A 21586-nucleotide genomic window follows, 5' to 3' on the forward strand; every position below is an offset into this window, starting at 1 on the left:
TTGAATACGACCCGCACCCAAGATTTAGAACAAATATTTTGGGGAAGAAAGTGGGGGTGGTATTTGGGATTATACGGTACTTCTTCTGATAAATATTCTGTTCCGAACTCCTGTACAATTTTTGTACTGTAGGGAACATTTTTGTGCTCTGTGTTGTCGGCATGCCCCTTACTACTGTGTATCACACAACGAACTTGCTTGTTAATTCTGTGGAACTGTGGTACATTTTGTGAGCTCACATACCCAAATCACTCGGGCAGAAGAGGGTAATTCGTGTGTTAATAGCTCCTCCCACTGGTCATGGTGTCACTCTCCTCCATGTATATGCAACTTCTGTTGGGTATTGACGTGATCCACGGAGAGCTGGCCTGAATCTCTCGGGGAGATTGGCGGGTAGAACCTGATGGGCTAGGTGCTCTTTATTGGGAAGGTATGTATGTAGATTAAGGTGAGATAGATTGGAGAACTGCATCAGACCAGTACAGTGACCGATGGGAAAAGAAATAAAACCACTCTTGTCTGCTGAAAGTTGGTTGTGCAAAATGCGCAGATTTGTTAGGTGAAGTGAGTTGGCTGCCCAGTTTGGGTGTTTCAGCAATGAGCTTACATTTGGGAGATTGTAGATTTGAATCTCACCATTGGATGAGCATGGTTTTCAGTTGTTTCCTCTTTTTCACACCAGGAAAATTGCTGAGCTGGTACCTTGATAAGGCCATGGCAACATCCTTCCCGATCCAGGCCCTTTCTTATCCGTATGCCACTGAAAATCTTAGATGTATCTGTTAAAGAACTATTTAAAATATTTTTTACTTGAGTCAAAACACCTTATAATGATAGAAAGGTATTTGTTTTACCATACATGTATCAATCAATCAATCAATCAATCAATACTGATCTGCATTTAGGGCAGTCGCCCAGGTGGCAGATTCCCTATCTGTTGCTTTCCTAGCCTTTTCCTAAATGATTTCAAAGAAATTGGAAATTTACTAAACGTCTCCCTTGGTAAGTTATTCCAATCCCTAACTCCCCTTCCTATAAATGAAAATTTGCCCCAGTTTGTCCTCTTGAATTCCAACTTTATCTTCATATTGTGATCTTTCCTACTTTTATAAACGCCGTTCAAACTTATTCGTCTACTAATGTCATTCCACGCCATCTCTCCGCTGACAGCTCGGAAAATACCACTTAGTTCAACAATGATAAAGGTGTTTTAATTTATTCCACCTATTCAATACTTATATTATCACGTATAGTTGTTACATAATTAAATTCTTAGTTACATGGGACATGTTTCGCCCTCAATTAAGGGCATCTTCAGCCTAAATACAATAATAAAAAATACAACTAAATTAAAAGTGGACGTTAAATACAATCATCAAAAATACAACTAAAATAAAAAGTGGAAGTTAAAAGTTTAGCCTGTTCTTAAAATTCAGAACAACAAAATTGTGAAAAATGATAAAATAAAAAGATGCTAATGGAAAACTGTCTTATGATTAAACTATAATCTTGTCAGAGACTAAAACTTCTATTAAAATTCGAATTAAAACAGTTCATATAAAATATTGGAAAATCAAAGTGGTAGTAATAAAAAGCCAACAACATGAGGGCGTGTACACAAGCATAAACTTGATTGTCATGAATACAATCTTTTCAAGGCCGTTGATGAAATTCGTAGTAAGTAAGGCAGAAGCATCTATTGAAAAATTGTAAGAGGCCGTTAGCACCGGTAGGTAATAAAATGGCTGAATCCTTGCCAGAAAATGTCAACAGATGCAGAAATAAGTTTTCTGTAAGAAAAGGAAAAGAAGAAATAAGAAATTGAACGTAAGGAGAGAATTCAGTCTTACATAATTTTGAAACAGATGAGGACTTACATGTAAGTGGAAGTTGTTATTTCTTAACTACTGTTGAGTTGGTTGCTGCCCGTCTGTTGGCTCTAAGTCTGGTGTTATAACTGTGCTGCAGAGGCGGTAGCGAACTCGGAGGGGAAGGAATAGGGGAGTGCGGAAGGGAGGAGAGGATGGGTGGAGTCAAATGTGACGAGGCTGACAAAGGGGCGGAGTCAACTGCATTGCTGGAAGTAGGCCTAATATCTGTAGGTATGGGAGGAGTATTAGGGTTTGAAGAATTAAATATATTAGGTATCCTAAATTTATTCGAACTAACTGACTTTAATAATTTCGGCATTAATTCATGTAACATACTTTTATTGTCCGTGGTTTCATTGAGATTCTTTTGCTTATTGTACGTCTGATCTAAATAGATGTATAAACTTTCTAATTCATTCAGCATTCTTCCTTTTTGTATGTTTCTAATTATCGTTAAGTCTTTCTCTATGGATTCAAATCTGTGGCCAGTCTCCCTCATATGCAAACTCATCGCTGAGTATTTCCTATGTTTTTCCGCGTTAACATGTTCCATGTATCTTGTCATAAAATTTCTCCCAGTCTGTCCAACATATGAAAAATTACACTGAGTACATTTAAGTCTGTATACTCCCGATCCTAAATAACGATTCTTATCATAATTAACTTTTTTATGATTAAAGAATATGGACTGGTTAGTATTAGTAGTTTTAAAAGCTATATTAAAATTATGTTTCTTGAATACGCTAGTAATCTGGTGTATAGCTGGATTATTAAAAGTGAATGTAGCATACTCAGTTTTTTTGGTCTTTTCTGGTATCAGATTCGTAGATAATTTGTTCTTAATTTTATTGATTAATTTGTTGATCATTTCTATTTTGAAACCATTTTGTTTAGCGAGGTATCTAATATAATTCAATTCTTTCTTCAAATTCATGGGAGATAGAGGGATTCTAAATGCTCTATAAATTAGACTGTGAAAAGATGCTTGTTTATGTGAACTCGGGTGTAAAGAGGAATTGTTTATAGTTGTAGATGATTGTGTCAGTTTTCTAAATATTTGGAAATCAAAAGTGTTAACCTTATGCGTAACTGTTATATCTAGAAAATTCAATGAGTTATCGACTTCGTCCTCTTTCGTGAATTTCAAATTAGGTTCGATTTCATTTAATTTATTTAAGATTTCTTGACTATTAGTGACATCTTTGTTTATGATTACAAATGTATCATCTACATATCTCAACCATAAATCTATTCCTTTAATTTTTGCTATTATTTCATTGTGTTCGATTGAATCCATAAATATGTCGGCAAGGATGCCCGATATTGGGTCACCCATTGCTAATCCATTCTGTTTATAAATATTATTGTTAAATGTGAAGTAGTTATTGTCTAATACGAACTTTAACAATCTAGTGAATTCTTCTACTTCCATTTTACTAAGATTACTGTGTTTACAAATATTATCATGAATGATATTAACAGTTTTATCTGTCGGAATATTCGGGAACATATTCACTACGTCATACGAACACATCATCTGGTTTGGAAGTACGCCAAATCCAAGCAATTATGTAACAACTATACGTGATAATATAAGTATTGAATAGGTGGAATAAATTAAAACACCTTTATCATTGTTGAACTGTTAAATTTTCAATACGGACCTAAAATGAGGTTTATAACATGTAATAAATACCACTTAGTCGAGCAGCTCTTCTTCTTTCTCTCAATTCTTCCCAACCCAAACATTGCAACATTTTTGTAACGCTACTCTTTTGTCGGAAATCACCCAGAACAAATCGAGCTGCTTTTCTTTGGATTTTTTCCAGTTCTTGAATCAGGTAATCCTGGTGAGGGTCCCATACACTGTAACCATACTCTAGTTGGGGTCTTACCAGAGACTTATATGCACTCTCCTTTATATCCTTACTACAACCCCTAAACACCCTCATAACCATGTGCAGAGATCTGTACCCTTTATTTACAATCTCATTTATGTGATTACCCCAATGAAGATCTTTCCTTATATTAACACCTAGATACTTACAATGATCCCCAAAAGGAACTTTCACCCCATCAATGCAGTAATTAAAACTGAGAGGACTTTTCCTATTTGTGAAACTCACAACCTGACTTTTAACCCCGTTTATCATCATACCATTGCCTGCTGTCCATCTCACAACATTTTCGAGGTCACGTTGCAGTTGCTCACAATCTTGTAACTTATTTATCACTCTATAGAGAATAACATCACCCGCAAAAAGCCTTACCTCCGATTCCACTCCTTTACTCATATCATTTATATATATAAGAAAACATAAAGATCCAATAATACTGCCTTGAGGAATTCCCCTCTTAATTATTACAGGGTCAGATAAAGCTTTGTCTACTCTAATTCTCTGAGATCTATTTTCTAGAAATATAGCAATCCATTCAGTCACTCTTTTGTCTAGTCCAATTGCACTCATTTTTGCCAGTAGTCTCCCATGATCCACCCTATCAAATGCTTTAGACAGGTCAATTGTGATACAGTCCATTTGACCTCCAGAATCCAAGATATCTGCTATATCTTGCTGGAATCCTACAAGTTGAGCTTCAGTGGAATAACCCTTCCTAAAACCGAATTGCCTTCTAATGAACCAGTTATTAATTTCACAAACATGTCTAATATAATCAGAAAGAATGCCTTCCCAAAGCTTGCAACTTACTGGCCTGTAATTTTCAGCTTTATGTCTATCACCCTTTCCTTTATACACCGGGGCTACAATAGCAACTCTCCAATCATCTGGTATAGCTCCTCCGACCAAACAATCAAATAAGTACTTCAGATATGGTACTATATCCCAACCCATTGTCTTTAGTATATCCCCAGAAATCTGATCAATTCCAGCCGCTTTTCTAGTTTTCAACTTTTGTATCTTATTGTAAATGTCATTGTTATCATACGTAAATTTTATTACTTCTTTGGCCTTAGTCTCCTCCTCTATCTCGACATCATCCTTGTAACCAACAATCTTTACATACTGCTGACTGAATACTTCTGCCTTTTGAAGATCATCACACACACACTCCCCTTGTTCATTAATTATTCCTGGAATGTCCTTCTTGGAACCTGTTTCTGCCTTAAAATACCTATACATACCCTTCCATTTTTCACTAAAATTCATATGACTGCCAATTATGCTTGCCATCATGTTATCCTTAGCTGCCTTCTTTGCTAGATTCAATTTTCTAGTAAGTTCCTTCAATCATCCATTCCCTTCATCAGTGTCAGTTCAAGGAATAAAACAAACACAATTTTTTTTATATTTTTTTTACAATTTAAAGAAGTATTGTGTTCTAATTCACCATATCAGTGAAGAAAGAAACTAATGAAATTTTTTTTTTTGCTAGTTGCTTTACGTCGCACTGACACAGATAGGTCTTATGGCGACGATGGGACAGGAAAGGGCTAGGAGTGGGAAGGAAGCGGCCGTAGCCTTAATTAAGGTACAGCCCCAGCATTTGCCTGGTGTGAAAATGGGAAACCACGGAAAACCATCCGGGCTGCCGACAGTGGGGTTCGAACCTACTATCTCCCGAATACTGGATACTGGCCGCACTTAAGCGACTGCAGCTATCGAGCTCGGTTAATGAAATATTATGAAAATGATGAACTGAATGAGAATACCTAAATAAATTTAAGATCTTAAGTTTTTCGTCTTTTTTCTTCATTAAATTATCATATGCTAGTTCATACAATGGGTTATCTTCTGTATTTCTCTCATTTAAACTTGATTCAAAATAATTTTTTGTACAACATAAATTTCTTTCCAGAAGATTAATGATTTTTCCCTTTTTGGCCAAATGTATTAATTCCATGTCATTAGAAATATCTGTAAATTTATGATTCTTTTCAACCATATGTTTTCCCATTGCCGAATATCTTTTATGTTTGACTGCATTAACATGTTCTTTGCACCTTATAGCCAAACTTCTTCCAGACTGTCCTATGTATTGTTGTTTACATGTTCGGCATGTCCATTTTTAAATTCCTGATTTATTAAATATCCATTTATTATCTATTTTATCTGAATTAAAAATTATCTTATTAGTATTATCAGTTTTGTATGCAACATTAATGTTCCTTTCCCTGAAAATTTTAGCCGGTTCATAAGAGTGCTTATTTTGAAAAGTTAGAACAGCAAATTTCTTTTTCTCCTTTTGCTCTTTAATTAAAGTTGTTTTTGGTTCATTTTTCATTTTATTTACCATATCATGTCTACAAATTTTACTTTTGTTCACTGCATCTGCTATGTCCAGTCCAACTGCTTTGAGATCTTGCCGAATTTCGTGTATCCATTGTCCTATCTTTTTTCCAACATTTCTTGTTTCTAGTTTTTAAAATCTGATTTCCTGGCTTCTGCAGTATGTGAAAGAAATACAAGATTCCTTTCTTCTTCATTGTTTGCTGGTGATAGGGTCAGTAGTTTCATTAGGAAGGATTCCCCAGACTCCTTCCACCTGATATTATTTATTTATGCAAGTGCTGATGATTCTTCTTTCAGTTTTGAGGGTTTTACAAGTGTAGGTGGCTTCTGGGAGGGTACCGGTTTTATACTGTTGAATCTTAGTATGTATTGATATTGTTTTACGTTGACCCTGTTTGAAACGGCCTTTTATCTCTCTGTATATCTGTATGTTTGATTATTAACATTGCACTTTCTGTCTTGAAGTTATCAGTAATTATTTTAAGAAACTATCTTCGGTGATTTTCTTTAAAATTCAATAGACTTCTATATTTTTCCATTACACAGCGTTAGTTGGTATTAAGTATACTTCGTCTTTTAGGCAACCTCTAAATTGCGGAAGAGTTATTCGCTGAGCTCTATAGGTGACTGGTCAGTGTTCTGGCCTTCAGTTGTCAGGGTCCTGGGTTCAATTACTGGCCAAGTCATGGGATTTAAATCTTGAGTGGTTAATTCTTTTTAATAATACCAGTATAGTTGGTCCGTTATTGGACATTATAAATTTAAGAGCTAACTCATTCCTGGTTGCCAGCGTTTCGCCCCATTGTGCTAAATTTTGCTCATCAGTTGATTTAGCTTAGAGACTGAACGTTTGTGATTTCAGTAACATTCCTGCTCCACACACATTACCCTCAATTACATTAACATGCATTTTATTATAAATGGCAGATGGTACACACCCTCGTGAGAGAGTCTGCACCAGACCAGCAACAGGCACACAAAATTATTGTTAATCATCATCTTCATTTCCCGTTGTGAATCAGGGACCTGCATCACTGTCTGTCTCTCCACCACTCTCCTCCTTTTTTAAGTACTTCTTCTGGTTTTCCTCCCCTCTTCTGTATGCACTCCCACACTGAATCTCTCCATCTCTTTCGGGGTCTTCCTCGTGGTCTCTTCCTGTTAACTTCTCTGAAAAAACTTTTTTTTTGGCACACTCTCTTCTCCCATTCTCATCATATGCCCATACCACTTTAGCTTTGTTGTTTCTGTCCTGTCTTGAAGTTTCAAGATTCCTGTCCTTTTCCTTATCTCTTCCTTTATAATTCTATCCTTTCTGGTCTTGCCCTTGGTACCTCTTAGGAATTTCATCTCCGCTGCCTTTATTCTACTCTCCTCTAGTTTTGTTGTGGTACACAATCCAGCTGCATAGGTTAGTATGGGTTCATAATAGGTTGAATATAAAACTTTCTTACATTTCTTCAGAACATCTTGGTGCCACATTATACCCCTTACACTCTGGTAGAAGCTGCTTGCTCGTATTTTCTTCCCAGTTTCCTCGGTTATCTTTCCATCTTTTGCAATCACACTTCCAAGAACTTGAAACTTTTAACCACTCCAGAATTTTACCATTCAGTTTTATCTTTCCCCTTCCTTCCTTCCTTCCTTCCTTCCTTCCTGCCTTCCCCTTGTCATCACTATTGTTTTACTTTTCTCTGTGCTTACTTTCATCACATGTCTCTTGATTCCATACATCTACTCGTTTTTGCACTTCAGTTTCATCCTCGCTCCATATCACTGTATCATCTGCAAACAACATGGCTTTTGTTGCCTGTCCTCCTAATCTCTGTTTGATGTTCTTATGAATTTCATCCCTGTTGGAGACCTGTTTCAAATTATTGTTATTCCTCATTATTATTATTATTATTATTATTATTATTATTATTATTATTAATTCCTTCTCAACTTCTGTAATGTTACCACAACTTGAATTTGTCTCAATTAATTCTCTTTGTTGTTTTGCAGATGGTGCGTCACGGTGGTTGTTTGGGTCTTGGCTTGGCTGCAATGGGCACAAATCGTCAGGATGTGTATGAGCAGCTGAAATTCAACCTTTACCAAGATGATGCTGTAACTGGTGAAGCTGCTGGTATTGCTATGGGCATGGTCATGTTGGGATCTAAGTCGACCCAAGCCATCGAAGATATGGTTGCGGTGAGTACTGCATCAGAAAGTGTTTTATTTGTTGTATAGTCAGGATGGTTACACTTGCCTAATCTTTCCTTGATATATCTGACAATGTAGAAAGTGTATGGAGAATTTTCCAGTGCAGTAGGAAATTCCTTTCTTGCAGCACGAAGTCTACGGAATTTTGCCATGTGTTCTCCTTCAGCTGGGTTGTTTGCTTTCATGGAATATCTTGTGTATTCCCATTCGCAGTAATCAAAACTGGTCTGATTCTTCACTACTTTAGTCAAGAATCCCATATTTTTAGCTTCTAAGCAGTTCTCTGTTCTTAGGATTTTAGCCAGGGTTACATTGGAATAAGACAAGAAGTGGCTTTGTACACTGCACACGAAAGCAAAAATATCTTTCTAATTCCGATATCAATGTTTGAAGTCAGCAAAGTTCTTTTCTTAAGAAAGTTCTTCCTTGCTTGTGCTAGTCTGCATTTTATGTCCTCCTTACTTCTGCCATCGTTAGTTTTACTACCCAAGTAACAATATTCATCTACTTCCTTTAAGACTTCATTTCCTAATCTAATATTTCCTACATCACATGCCTTCGTTCGACTGCACTCCATTACGTTTGTTTTGGTCTAATTTATTTTCATCTTTTACTCCTTACTCAAGACTTCATCCACACCATTCAGCAACTTCTCGAGATCTTCTGCAGTCTCAGATAAAATAACAATATCATCGGTAAATCTCAAGGATAAACTTCCTATCCAAGGAAATGGATGATGATGTTTATGATACAAAACGGAAAACTTATTAGTAGAGTACAAGTTGGGCTGAGTGTCTTAGACAGTTGAGGTGCTGGCCTTGGCAGGTTCGATCCTGGCTTAGTCCGGTGGTATTTGAAGGTGCTCAAATACATCAGACTCATGTCAGTAGATTTACTGGCATGTAAAAGAACTCTTGTGGAACAAAATTCCGGCACCTGTGAGTCTCCGAAAGCAGTCAAAAACTAGTTAGTGTAATGTAAAAAACTATTATTATTATTATTATTATTATTATTATTATTATTATTATTATTGTTATTATTATTATTATTAATAGACTACAAGGCCAAAGACTATAAAAGAAGGTAAATGCAGAATAAGTGAAGTGTTGTAAGATTTTAGTGTGAGTAAAGAAAGGGGGGGGGGGGGGGGCAGTAAACTCTGCGTGAATATATATATTCCTGTAACATTAAGTTTTAGTTCAAGATTCCTTTGTTTTAATTTTTCTTGCATATTGTTGATAGGTTAAGAGATAGTTAAATTGTCTAAGTACAATACTCAAAAAAGTAACTTCAATAAAATATTATTCCTAATATATATATTGTACCGGGAAATGATTATGGGACTAGAGTATGTGAAGGATCTCAGGTTGTGTGCGGTTACTATTTGAGCAGGTACAGAGGATAATTTCGCAGGGCGAATAATAGATGGTAACTAAAATTTTTAACAATATTTATTGATATTCTCAAGTAAATCACCCTGCTGTTGATTTATCAAAATTAAATTTTCACTCAGTCTTTTCAGAATCCAAAAATGAAATATATGTGCTGTTATATTCTGAGACATTCACTTGATGTTAATAATGTCCAAAATGAATACCAATTTTCTGAGATCTCAAACACCCTACAGTTCATCTAGGATCTCTTATACAGACTCAAATTCAAAAGAACACTTTGTACATAGAACTTCATTTAACGAAATTTCTGGATTGCATAGAAATTAAATCCATCACTTGTGATGCAGACCTAAAGTTTTCCTAAGATTATTAAACATAACATTAACTTATATAAGATGGTAAAATAGTGCTCTTGTTTTATGGCAAGCCCTATAGTTTATTTAAGGGAAATGACTTCAATTTACACAAACTTTGAAGAGAAATCTACGGTTCAAAATAAGACCTGAAGTCTTCTTGAATAACTTCCTACAATTATTATGAACAGTAGGATTAGAATCCAGACGAAGCACTTTTCTTTTGATGAATGTAGCACTGTGAATGATTGAGTGCTTTATTGAAAAGTCAGTTAGTGTCTAAGTGTAATTACTCATTCAAAAATATATGAAATACACTTATATCACCTGTAATCTGCTCATAAGGATTGATGAAGTACTATCCTGCTGCTTGGTGACTGGAACTTTCAGCAGCGTGCAGCCCGAACTCGAACTCGGCACAAGCAGCGAAACGCGTTCCATCACATGAAGACACCCCGTTATCATCCCTTGTAGAAACCACGATTAATCCCACGCTGGAGATGATGTTCTACGTAGTGTAATATCACAACACTTCGCCAAGATTTCCGATGTTCTTTTAAAGAGAAATGTTGAAACACGGAAAGTTCAATTGGCATAATATAACAAGCTGTAGGGCTCTTAATTATCATTAATGAGATGTATTTTACACTGACATAAGTCTTAATGCACAGTTTGTACTCGCACTTTTGTTCTGCGATATTAAATACGTGACTCAGGATATCACAGTCTATGGTACAGTTTGAACCATTTGACCTGAGGTCGTGTTCAAAGTGGAAAGCACCGTCTTTTACTCAGAGTTTATAAAACATGAATTGAACACTATCACAATTCATAATAATCACTGATTATGTCTTAAATTCAATCGTAGAATAACTATCACTGTCCGTGAATCACTTGAGAAAATGCAATTAATATCACTCCTATAACAGTCTCTAGAATACTAATGTTCACAGCTTAAGAGGTTTTTATGAATGAGTTTGCACGACATGAGTTCGTATGACCTAATATTGCCATAAAATATCCTTAACATTCAGTTCGTTTCTTGTGGTAATAATCGAAAGTTCGAGAAAATACGTGAAAAATAGTCACATTTAGTCCTGTTAATTATTGAGTATTCGAGTGGAATGGTATTTCAAACAGTTCACAATCGTAATTGTATACGAGAAATGCGTCTCAAAATTAATGAAGTTGTCATAAATTGAAAGTTCAGTTTATCACGCACAATTTCCTAGTGTGCTGTCACTGTCAATGATCATGACAAAGTTCAAAATATGAGAGATTAACGAAGTCCACAATACTGTCGAATGGTAAATTAAACACTGGTATTCTCAGTTGTACTTCAATGCACAGTCTCTATCGTAAATTCACTTAGTTAAAACGCTCGTAAATCTTATGCAACGAAAACTCAGTTCGAGAAAACTTTACAACACTTTACACGTCACGGCACGGTTGAAACTTCACTTACGACGACCTCGCACAAATACAAAGTTCCTGAGTATAACTTTCACATCTCTCGCGAAGCGCGACAGAGCATAATGACTTCTAGTCGTGATCAAGTCGTAGAGTTTAAGACACACTGTCTGCACCCTCGGGTCGTCGGCCTATTTATATCCGGCTGGAAGCAAGCTCTCGAAGTCAGGCGACAGAGGGGATGTTATATGTTCCGAACTTCTATTTGTCATAACTTTTAAACCAGTAGGTGCAATAATCTCAAATTTGCAATGTCGTACATTTAAAATGTGAGCTACAAGTTGGTGTTAGTCTCATATTTATCGGACAAGTCGTTGAGAAGTATAAACATTATTTTGAGGCGTTTCTGCGGGGAGGTGAGATACATGTGGCGCTGACGTCACTTGACCTTGCCCCCTCTCATGCTGTCTTCCTCACATAATGGCAGCGTTGAAAATTTTCATCATAATGCCAGTCTCAGTTGCCTCAAATGAAAGGAGTTTTAGCAAACAAAAAAAAATTACCATCATGTCAATAGAGCACAAGTTAGCTTTAAAGCCATATTTTAAGGATATTATATAAATGTTTACAGTCAGAATATCCTGCAACGTTAAGTTTTAGTCCAAGATTCCTGTGTTTTAATTTTTCTTGTGCTTTGTTGATAAAGAGATTGTTAAAGTGTCTAAGTATGATACTCAAGAAAGTAACTTCAGTAAAATATTATTCCTAAGGTTGGTACTATTTATCATAAAACAACAGTGAGTTGATTCAGCTCACACATATGCATATCCCACTATCATTTGATAATTCTTTTCCTCTGCAGTGATTATGATAATGTGACAGAATTTGTCACACACGCTACTCTCAGATTATTTGTCAATGAAATATCTTAGAATTAATGTTATAATTTATCTCGTGCTAAAAATTAAATAACTGCTAATCTGAAGTCAAGTTGATGGAAAAATGGAGTAGAGGAATACTGTGTGGTTGCGTAATCAGATGTTGCCAGGGAAAGTTTTGGTTTGGTTGGCCAGCGGGGGAGGAGGAGAAGAAGAAATATTAAAACAGAGTTTGAAATTACAAATGCTATGAAAGAGAGATTGTGAAAAATTCTTAGTATGGTGGATGAACCTGATAAAGGGACTGTAACTAGAAAGTGAGAGATTAGTAGTAGTGAAAAGGCAGATTAATAGAGGGGAACTGTATTTGTTCTGACTGTGTATAAGAGAAGATGGTGATGACAGCTTTAGTCTTCGAGGTTACATTGACTGAAGCTATGTTATGTAGCTAAAAGTCTCCAGGCGACCCCATGCTTTGTGTGATGTGCGGCTATGTATCGGAGGGTATATAGGTGCAGGCACAACTCATCAGTAGTCGTGTTTTCTTCCAGAATGAGTTAACATAGAGAATTGGGTTAGTGTGAATAGGGCATGGTTGTAGGGGCCTAAAAATCTGGGCATTCCAGTAGATTTCACAGGAGGTAAATGTGTCCAAGTCCACTATTTGTGATGTTATTGGTAAATGGAAACATCAGGAATGCACAGAACCTAATCGTCACTCTGTTAGGCATAAGAAATGAACTGATAGCGACTGCTGAAATCTAAAGCGTACTGTACGATCCAATCATCAGACATCTTTGTTAACTAATGCTAAGGATCTAAAGCGTACTGTACAATCCAGTCATCAGACATCCTTGTTAACTATTGCTAAGAACTTTTCTTGTAGGTCAGTGACAGAATTATCTGTTGAAAGGCAGTAGGACTTTGATTCAGGGTTGTGCTGCTGCTTGGAAGACAATGATCACATGAAAAATTGCGCGACATTGCTTGGAATGGTGGTCTGTGGAGCAGTGGAGGTAGCTTTTATGTAGTGATATGGGACTCGGATAGGCTTGTGTGGACCTGGTGAGTGGTATTTACCTGAGTGTGTTGTGGCAAGCGGTGTGATGGCCTGGAGCTGCATTTCTGGGTTAGGAATTAGACCATTAGTTCTGGTCTGCAAGCACAATGAACGCAGGTGTTTATGAAAACATTTTAGACAATTGCGTACTTCTGTGGCAACAGTTTTGGAATTGGACCTTTCTTTATCAGCATGATAATGCTCCTGTCCACAAAACTACAGTAGGTCCATTGCATCCGGGCTCGGAGAAAATCCTATGGATTTACTGACTGGCCTGCTCAAAGTCCCGGACTGAACCCCAAGGAACATCTTAGGGATGAATAGAGCATCGGTTGTGTGCCAGAGCAATTCATCCAACAACCTGCCAAATATAAATAGAAAATTTAAAGAAACTATAAAAATAAAATTTAAACCAAAAACAAATGACATACAATGAAAAGGGTATTTACAGATGAGGAATGACAGAAAAGATCAGAACGAATAAAAGGCTCTTGGGCAGTTCAGAAAGAAAGCTAATCACAGATGACCAGAAAATGATTGACTGAAGTGCTCCAGTAAAAGCAGAAGTAGAAGAAGACAGAAATGGAGATCACTGATCCATTACCCTACCCGACAGGGAGTGGAAGAAGAAGAATCGAGGGGAAAAGTCTCGGAACAGGAAAGTAGCGACTGTGAACTTCGTTCAGTTGGAAACCTTGGAAAAAGCATCTTCAAGGCTTCTGACAGAATGATTTGAACGTACTATTCTCCGGATAAAAGATTAATTATTTTCCCATGGTAGCCTGCCAGGTGGTGGTGATGATTAAGGCATCAAGTCTATATTGTCTGACACTGTTGTTAGCTTGTTGGAGTCCTATTGGTAGAAAAAATTGTCACCATCACAATGTTTCTGGTAGGGTAGGAGAGGCAGTAGTACAGGCTACAATTTATAATCACTAGATTGCGTGCCAGAAGCCTGAGTTCCAATCTAAACCCCACTGCAGTGCACAAGGGAAGAAACACTTAAATTTCAACGAGCATTGAATTCCTGCCTGCGATTTATTTACAATATTAGCTATGATGTTCATATCACCCCGTACTATCAGGCTCTCATGGCTGAAGCCTGATAAACGTCGGCAGCTACACGTTTTAACAATGGTATTTAGAGTGTTAGCTGAAAATCAGCCGCTGTATATTTCTTCTAAATTCACCTTTTTATCATCACTTCAAAACTTAAGTACATGTTCAAGACGCTTTCTTTCTATTCCAGTGCACCGCAAAAATAAAATTAATAGATCATTTGTGGTGACCGGCATCATATTACGGAATTCCCTGCTAGCTCAGGTCGGAGAAACTAGCTCTTTATCAAGATTTAAGGTCACCTGCTGAGGAGAGCTGACTGAATGGTTGAAGTAGGAATATATGTGTGCCTAAGGATTAGCCAGTTTTAAGAGTTTTTTATATGAATTAGTTTTTATATTAATTTAGATAGTAATGTATTTAAATTTGTTTCATATTCTATTAATTTATGTAGTTTTAACTATTTTTAGTATCTTAGCATTTTATTTAAGATTTTAATTAGTATTTTGCTTTTGTTTTTTTGCTCTTTGGTTTACGTAGCACTGATACAGATAGGTCTTCTGGCAACAATGGGACAAGAAAGGAATGGGAAGGAGGCGGCCAGGGCCTTAAGGTACGGCCCCAGCATTTGCCTGGTGTGAAAATGGGAAACCACGGAAAACCATCTTCAGGGCTGCCGACATTGGGGTTCGAACCCACTATCTCCCGGATGCGAGCTCACAGCTGCGTGTGTCTACTGCACCGCCAACTCGCACGGTTTTAATTAGTATGTGGTTAAGTGTAAGAGAGGGCCTCAAGCCCTAACTTTGCCACTGTAAAAAGGCACTAATAAATAAATAAATAAATAAATAAGGTTTTATCCAAAAGGTACCAAGTCCAAACAATTTGAAATGATGATGATGATGATGATGATGATGATGATGATGATGATGATTGAAATTATATGTAGGTAGGAAGCTCCATAATATGAAAGAAAAATTGTTACAGAAGCCCAAATCCATGTCAAACAGGGCGTTGAAAATCACGCTTGGTGCCAATGAGTATCAGATCTCTAGGTGGGGGTAATCGGCTAAAATATAACGTATCCATGCAGCCTACGAGCAGCTATTCCCAGGCCACTTGACCAGCAGCAACAGAACATTTTGTTGAATTTACATTGTTATGTTCGATGATTTACTTTAATAGTGTTTAACTAATCTTTGCCTTCACTGTAAATAACTTAATGAACATTGTATGTTTAAATACAGTCAATTTTCTGATGACTGCAGTGAGATTTATGATTTTCAGATGGAAGTATGTAAAGTTTTGGCTCCAAAAAGTACCAAATCCATCCCTTTTCCTTGAATATTTCTTAAACTGCAAACAGCAAACATTTACAATAAGATGCAATAGTTGAAAACTAGAAAAGTGGCTGGAATTGATAAGATTTCTGGGGATGTACTAAAGACAATGGGTTGATATATAGTACCATATCTGAAGTACTTATTTGATTATGGTTTGCATGAATGAGCGATACCAAATGAATGAAGAGTTGTTATAGCAGCCCCGGTGTATAAAGGAAAGTGTGAAAGACATAAAGCTGAAAATTACAGGCCAGTCACTTTGATGTGCATTGCATGAAAGCTTTGGGAAAGCATTCTTTCTGATTATATTAGACATGTTTGCAAAATTAATAATTTGCTTGACAGAAGGCATTTCGGGTTTAGGAAAGGTTATTCCACTGAAGCTCAACTTGTAGGATTCCAGCAAGATATGGCAGATATCCTGGATTCAGAAGGTTAAATGGATTGTATCGCGATTGACCTGTCTAGAGCATTTGATAGAGTGGATCATGGGAGACTACTGGCAAAAATGAATGCAACTGGACTTGACAAAAGAGTGCCTGAATGGGTGGCTATATGTCTAGAAAATAGAGATAAGGCTTTTTGCAGATGATGTTATTCTAGGTCTTAATATAAGGAAAGATCTTCATTGGGGTAATCACATAAATGGGATTGAAAATAAAGGGTACATATCTCTGCACATGGTTATGAGGGTATTTAGGGGTTGTAGTAAGGGTATAAAGGGGAGGGCATATAAGTCTATAGTATGACGCCAACTAGAGTATGGTTCCAGTGTATGGGACACTCACCAGGATTACTTGCTTCAAGAACTGGAAAAAAAATCCAAAGGAAAGCAGCTCAATTTGTTCTGGGTGATTTCCAACAAAATAGTAGCGTTACAAAAATGTTGCAAAGTTTGAGCTGGGAAGACTTGGGAGAAACGAGGCGAGCTGCTCGACTAAGCGGTATGTATACAATAACAAAGTCTTATTATGAATCCACCTGTTCAATACATTATAATGTTGTCACATTTAAAATATCTTCATTAGTTAAAAAGTTGTATATGGGACATGTTTCGCTCCCTTACACAGCATCATCAGCCAAATCTGAATCTCGAATAATTGTTATGTACGTAAATAATGACTTAAGAATTATTAGACCATTTTTCACTAACTTAAAACTTACTCTATTAGAATATCATAAAATACAAAATCTTTGTATACATGCCTTAATTACATGTGCTTAATAGGAAGATACATTAAAATTGTGGGAGAAAGAGTACTAAAATAATAAATGAAATTTAAAAAAATACATATATTATGTCTGAAATCTTAGAAAGACGTGAAAATCAATCTTAGGAGCTAAATTTGAAGATTTTCTTGGCAATGAGATCTGGTAAAAAGGTTATTTATCCCTTGTGGATAAGAGTCTATAAAGATTCAAATTTATCGTCAATTTGATGATTGAACTTGTGACAGGATGAATGTTGGTCATCAAGAAATTTAAATGCTTGTTGTCATTTCACCTCGGCGAATGCTGTTGAATTGATATGCTCTTATAGATGTCAGTGACCGTACGTTGAACTAATGGATTTGATATGGCATGATTGAAAGGGACGTAAATCAACGCTCGTATTTAAAAGTTGTTGCTTGGTTTATCTTGTTGAATGTCCCTCCAATTGTTGTTTGGTAGTTTGGTGTTATCCGAGGTTATGTGGTGATTGACTATATCACCACATAACCTGTATTGAACAGGTGGATTCATAATAAAACTTTGTTATTGTTTATCAACAGATTTCAATACGGATTAAAACATGAGATTAGTCACTTGCAATAAGCGGTATGTTCCAAGCTGTCAGCAGAGTGATGGCGTGGAATGACATTAGTAGACAAATAAGTTTGAGTGGTGTCCTTAAAAGTAGGAAAGATCACAATATGAAGATAAAGTTGGAATTGAAGGGGCAAATATTCGTTTATAAGAAGGGGAGTTAGGGATTGGAATAACTTACCAAGGGAGATGTTCAATAAATTTCAAATTTCTTTGCAGTCATTTAAGAAAAGGCTAGGAAAACAACAGATAGGGAATCTGCCACCTGGGCGACTGTCCTAAATGCAGATCAATAGTGATTGGTTGGTTGGTTGGTTTGTTTTAGCAGAAGTACTTTGTATAGAAATGCATTTATTCTATTTGAACATAATAAAGGCCTAAAATGAATTTTTAATTGAAATTTTTCACTCTTGAGTGTTTTTCTTCCCTTGTGTAAAATTTTCTTTTGGATTTGGAACCTCTGATAACCAAGCTTCTCATATGGAGTGAGGGCTTGTGCCACTGTTAATCCATGAGACAGATGGCGACATTAAGCCTTGAGCACCTGGTTTCACCCTCTTCCTACCTCATTACCGTTGTCGTCTCACATTCAGGTGTGCAAATCGCCCATGGGTGTCAAGTAGGAATACCTGCTCCAGGTCTCTCTGGAGGCCAAAGGACTTCCTGTGTTATACTCATGGTTTCCACCAACATGCAAAATCATTGCTCTTGGATTTTTTAGCCATTAAAAAATGTGTTGGCAGTAGGAGTTTTTCTCATAGCTCTAATCTAATTATCTGTGCCATGGGATTGTCTCAAGTCCCTAGGTTCAGATGTTTGAGTGAGGCAACTTCTCCTTCCCTAAACACTTAAAACAGTAAATACATTCTTGTTGGTTTGGTCTTCCTCGAGTCTTTGTAAATGCAAAGCTTATTTGCATTTTTCCCCCCTGTGTGGGAGTGTGTAGATATTTGCTCTTTTTTTAATTTCAAACAAAAAGTAATGATCTGCTCTCACCTTTAAAGAGGTAGCAGTAGGGAGGGGAGAAACAAAAGTTTGTTTTTAAAAATGCTCTTTGTTATCCTCCAGGCAGGAAGATGAAGTTATCTACTTTGTATGGGGAAACTTTTCTCCTTCACTTTGTTAATTAATCACCTTTTGTTGAAGGGGAAGCCTTCATAGCGGGTTTTATAGACTGGCAAGAGAGTCTACAGTTGATCGTCTGCTCGTGTTGTGGAATAGTGTTTTTATATCTCGGTCCCAGGTTGATTTACTAAGGAGATGCTAAGTAATATTTAATACTAGTAGTCTTTGTGACTCCTGTATTGAAATCAGAATTAGAAACTGGATTTGAACACTGGTGGTTGTAGTTTGGGTCATCATTCCATAGACTGATGCAACTCTTCATGTCACCCTATCCTGTGCTAACCTTTTCATTTCTATGTAATTACTTCATTTTACATCTGATCTAATCTGTTTGTCATACGCATGCTTTGGTCTACCCCTACCTTTCTTATCTGAAATACACAAGTTGTTTTATGTTGCACCGTCTTATGGCGACGATAGGATAGGAAAGGGCTAAGGGTGTTAATGAAGCGGCCGTGGCCTTAAATAAGGTACAGTCCCAGCATTTGTCTGGTGTGAGAATGGGAAATCACGGAAAACCATCATCAGGGCTGCCGATAGTGGGGTTCGAACCCACTATCTCCCGAATGCAAGCTCACAACGCGGCTAACTCAATAGGAGAGAAAGAGTACGGTTACACTCTTATTGAGTTAGCCGCGTTGTGAGCTTGCATTCGGGAGATAGTGGGTTCGAACCCCACTATCGGCAGCCCTGATGATGGTTTTCCGTGATTTCCCATTCTCACACCAGACAAATGCTGGGACTGTACCGTAATTATTAGTGTACGCGCTTACAGAGCAAGGAGTGTAGCCATGGAGCTGACTTGCCCCACTAATGGATACCTATAACGATTCTCATCCTAATCGCCCAGCTGTACCACCCTCCTCATACCGAGTACCCTCCTGCCATTGTTCCAACATGTTTGTACCTGCAGTCATTCTCGTACTTTCATGTCTGTTACAGTCGAATATCTCGGAACTTGAAAAATAGGTGCAGTGAGTATGGTATAAAATTTAGCCTTCCGAAGACTAAAAATTAATGTCAGTAGGTAAGAAATCCAACAGAACTGAATGTCAGATTGGTGATACAAAACTGGAACTAGTAGATAATTTCAAGTATTTGGGTTTTGTGTTCTCCCAGGATGGTATTATTGTACGTGAGATTGAATCAAGATGTAAAGCTAATGCAGTGAGCTCACAGTTACGATCAACAATATTCTGTAAGAAGAAAGTCAGCACTCAGACGAAAATATCTTTACATTTGTCTGTTTTCAGACCAACTTTCCTGTACGGGAGTGAAAACTGGGTGGACTCATGATATCTTATTCATCGATTCAATCTCACGTACAATAGTATAGGCCAGACTGCTTACGGTATTACAGTTCCACCTAACTCAATCCCTCCCTGCCATTTCATACCTTTCAGCAGATGATCCATGTAAACTACGAACACCAAAGGTGGAAGATTACAGCCTTGTCTAACCCCGAAAATGTAAGAAATTCAGTTCTTAATTCGCAACTCTAATCCCGACCAAAGCACATGGGATTCTTACGTAGGTCAAAATACTCAACGTCTATGTGGATTGAATTCTGGAATAACCGGAAGTCCCGTGGTTTTGTAAATCACGAAAACTTATTTTTTAAATAGGTGTGATGTCACATGTTCGGCGAATTTTCAGTGATTCTTTCTAATTGTTTTTCTAGTGGTTTTTTAACGTCTCACTATCACTTGAAGGTTTTGCGCGACTGAGAGCTGGGATTGGGAAGGTACTGGCCATGGTCTTAAGGTACGGCCCCATGGATTGCCTGGTGTGAAAATGGGCAGCCTAGGAAATCCTTCAGGGTTGCCGACGGCGGGGTTGGAACCCAGTTCGTTTCATTACATTCACTGTACAAAATGAAAGACTTTCTACGTGTCAAATCCAGGAAACTGCTCGTTCAAGGACAAATGCTACCAGTATGTGATTATGGTGATGTCTACAATAGCGTAGTTCAGTTTTTTTTCTAGTTGCTTTACGTCGCACCGACACAGATAGGTCTTATGGCGACGATTCAGTTGGTTCTAAACTTCATCGGGCGCATAATGCCTGCATTCGATTCATTCTAATTGTTCCGCACCATTCCCACATCGGCCCATTCTTCCATCAGCTGTCCTTGTTAAGATTGATAGGCGTAAGTATCATGCTGTTTCTCTTCTGCAAAAGAATACTGCAAACAGGTAAACCAGATTACCTCAGAATAGATTTCAACTACCTCTCTCCCTCAGTTAGAGCACCCTCAAGGTCATCAATAGGATCCGTGTTGTTCATTCCTACTCACCATAGTAGTACGTAGGCTATAACAACTCATTTGTACCGGGGACTAGACGTTCCTGGAATTCTCTCCCGGCTGAAATTAGACACAAAAGTAACCTAAAGTTATTCAGAAGAATATGCTCGAAATTTTGCCTACATTGAGATCAATTGCTACAAGAAGCACCCTCAAACGTTAGATTCTTAAGATAAATAAAATGTAAGGTTAGTAACATAATTTAAATTTTTCGAGATTTAGTTTTAATAATAGTAAATACTGTACATTAATTTAATAATTTCAAAATAATTTTTATGGTACTTTCAATTTCAATTAAATTTTACGTTTGCTTTAAATTATATTAAATTTATTTCTAATTTTAAGTGGTTACAATGCTCACTATATTATGTTTATGCAGGTGTATAGTTTATAGTTTGGCATCTTCATAACCTGAGCCCTGACATGTACAGAAAGTCGTAAATAAATAAATAAATAAACCAACCCACTATCTCCCGAATACATGCTCACATCTGCGCGACCCTGCCAATTCGCTCCGTATTCTTACT

At 37.0% G+C, this 21586-nt stretch overlaps 1 protein-coding gene across 1 annotated transcript in view; it reads left to right on the forward strand.

Annotated features, from left to right (window-relative positions):
• Rpn2 (Regulatory particle non-ATPase 2) overlaps positions 1-21586 on the forward strand; it is a 73891-nt gene that overhangs the window by 24780 nt on the left and 27525 nt on the right. Inside the window, exon 9 of the mRNA XM_067158508.2 lies at positions 8126-8314. Within this exon, the coding sequence (XP_067014609.1) occupies positions 8126-8314 (189 nt within the window). The remainder of the gene's footprint in view (positions 1-8125; positions 8315-21586) is intronic.

The sequence above is a fragment of the Anabrus simplex genome, chromosome 14, assembly GCF_040414725.1.
Source record: "Anabrus simplex isolate iqAnaSimp1 chromosome 14, ASM4041472v1, whole genome shotgun sequence".
NCBI classification, from domain to species: domain Eukaryota; kingdom Metazoa; phylum Arthropoda; class Insecta; order Orthoptera; family Tettigoniidae; genus Anabrus; species Anabrus simplex.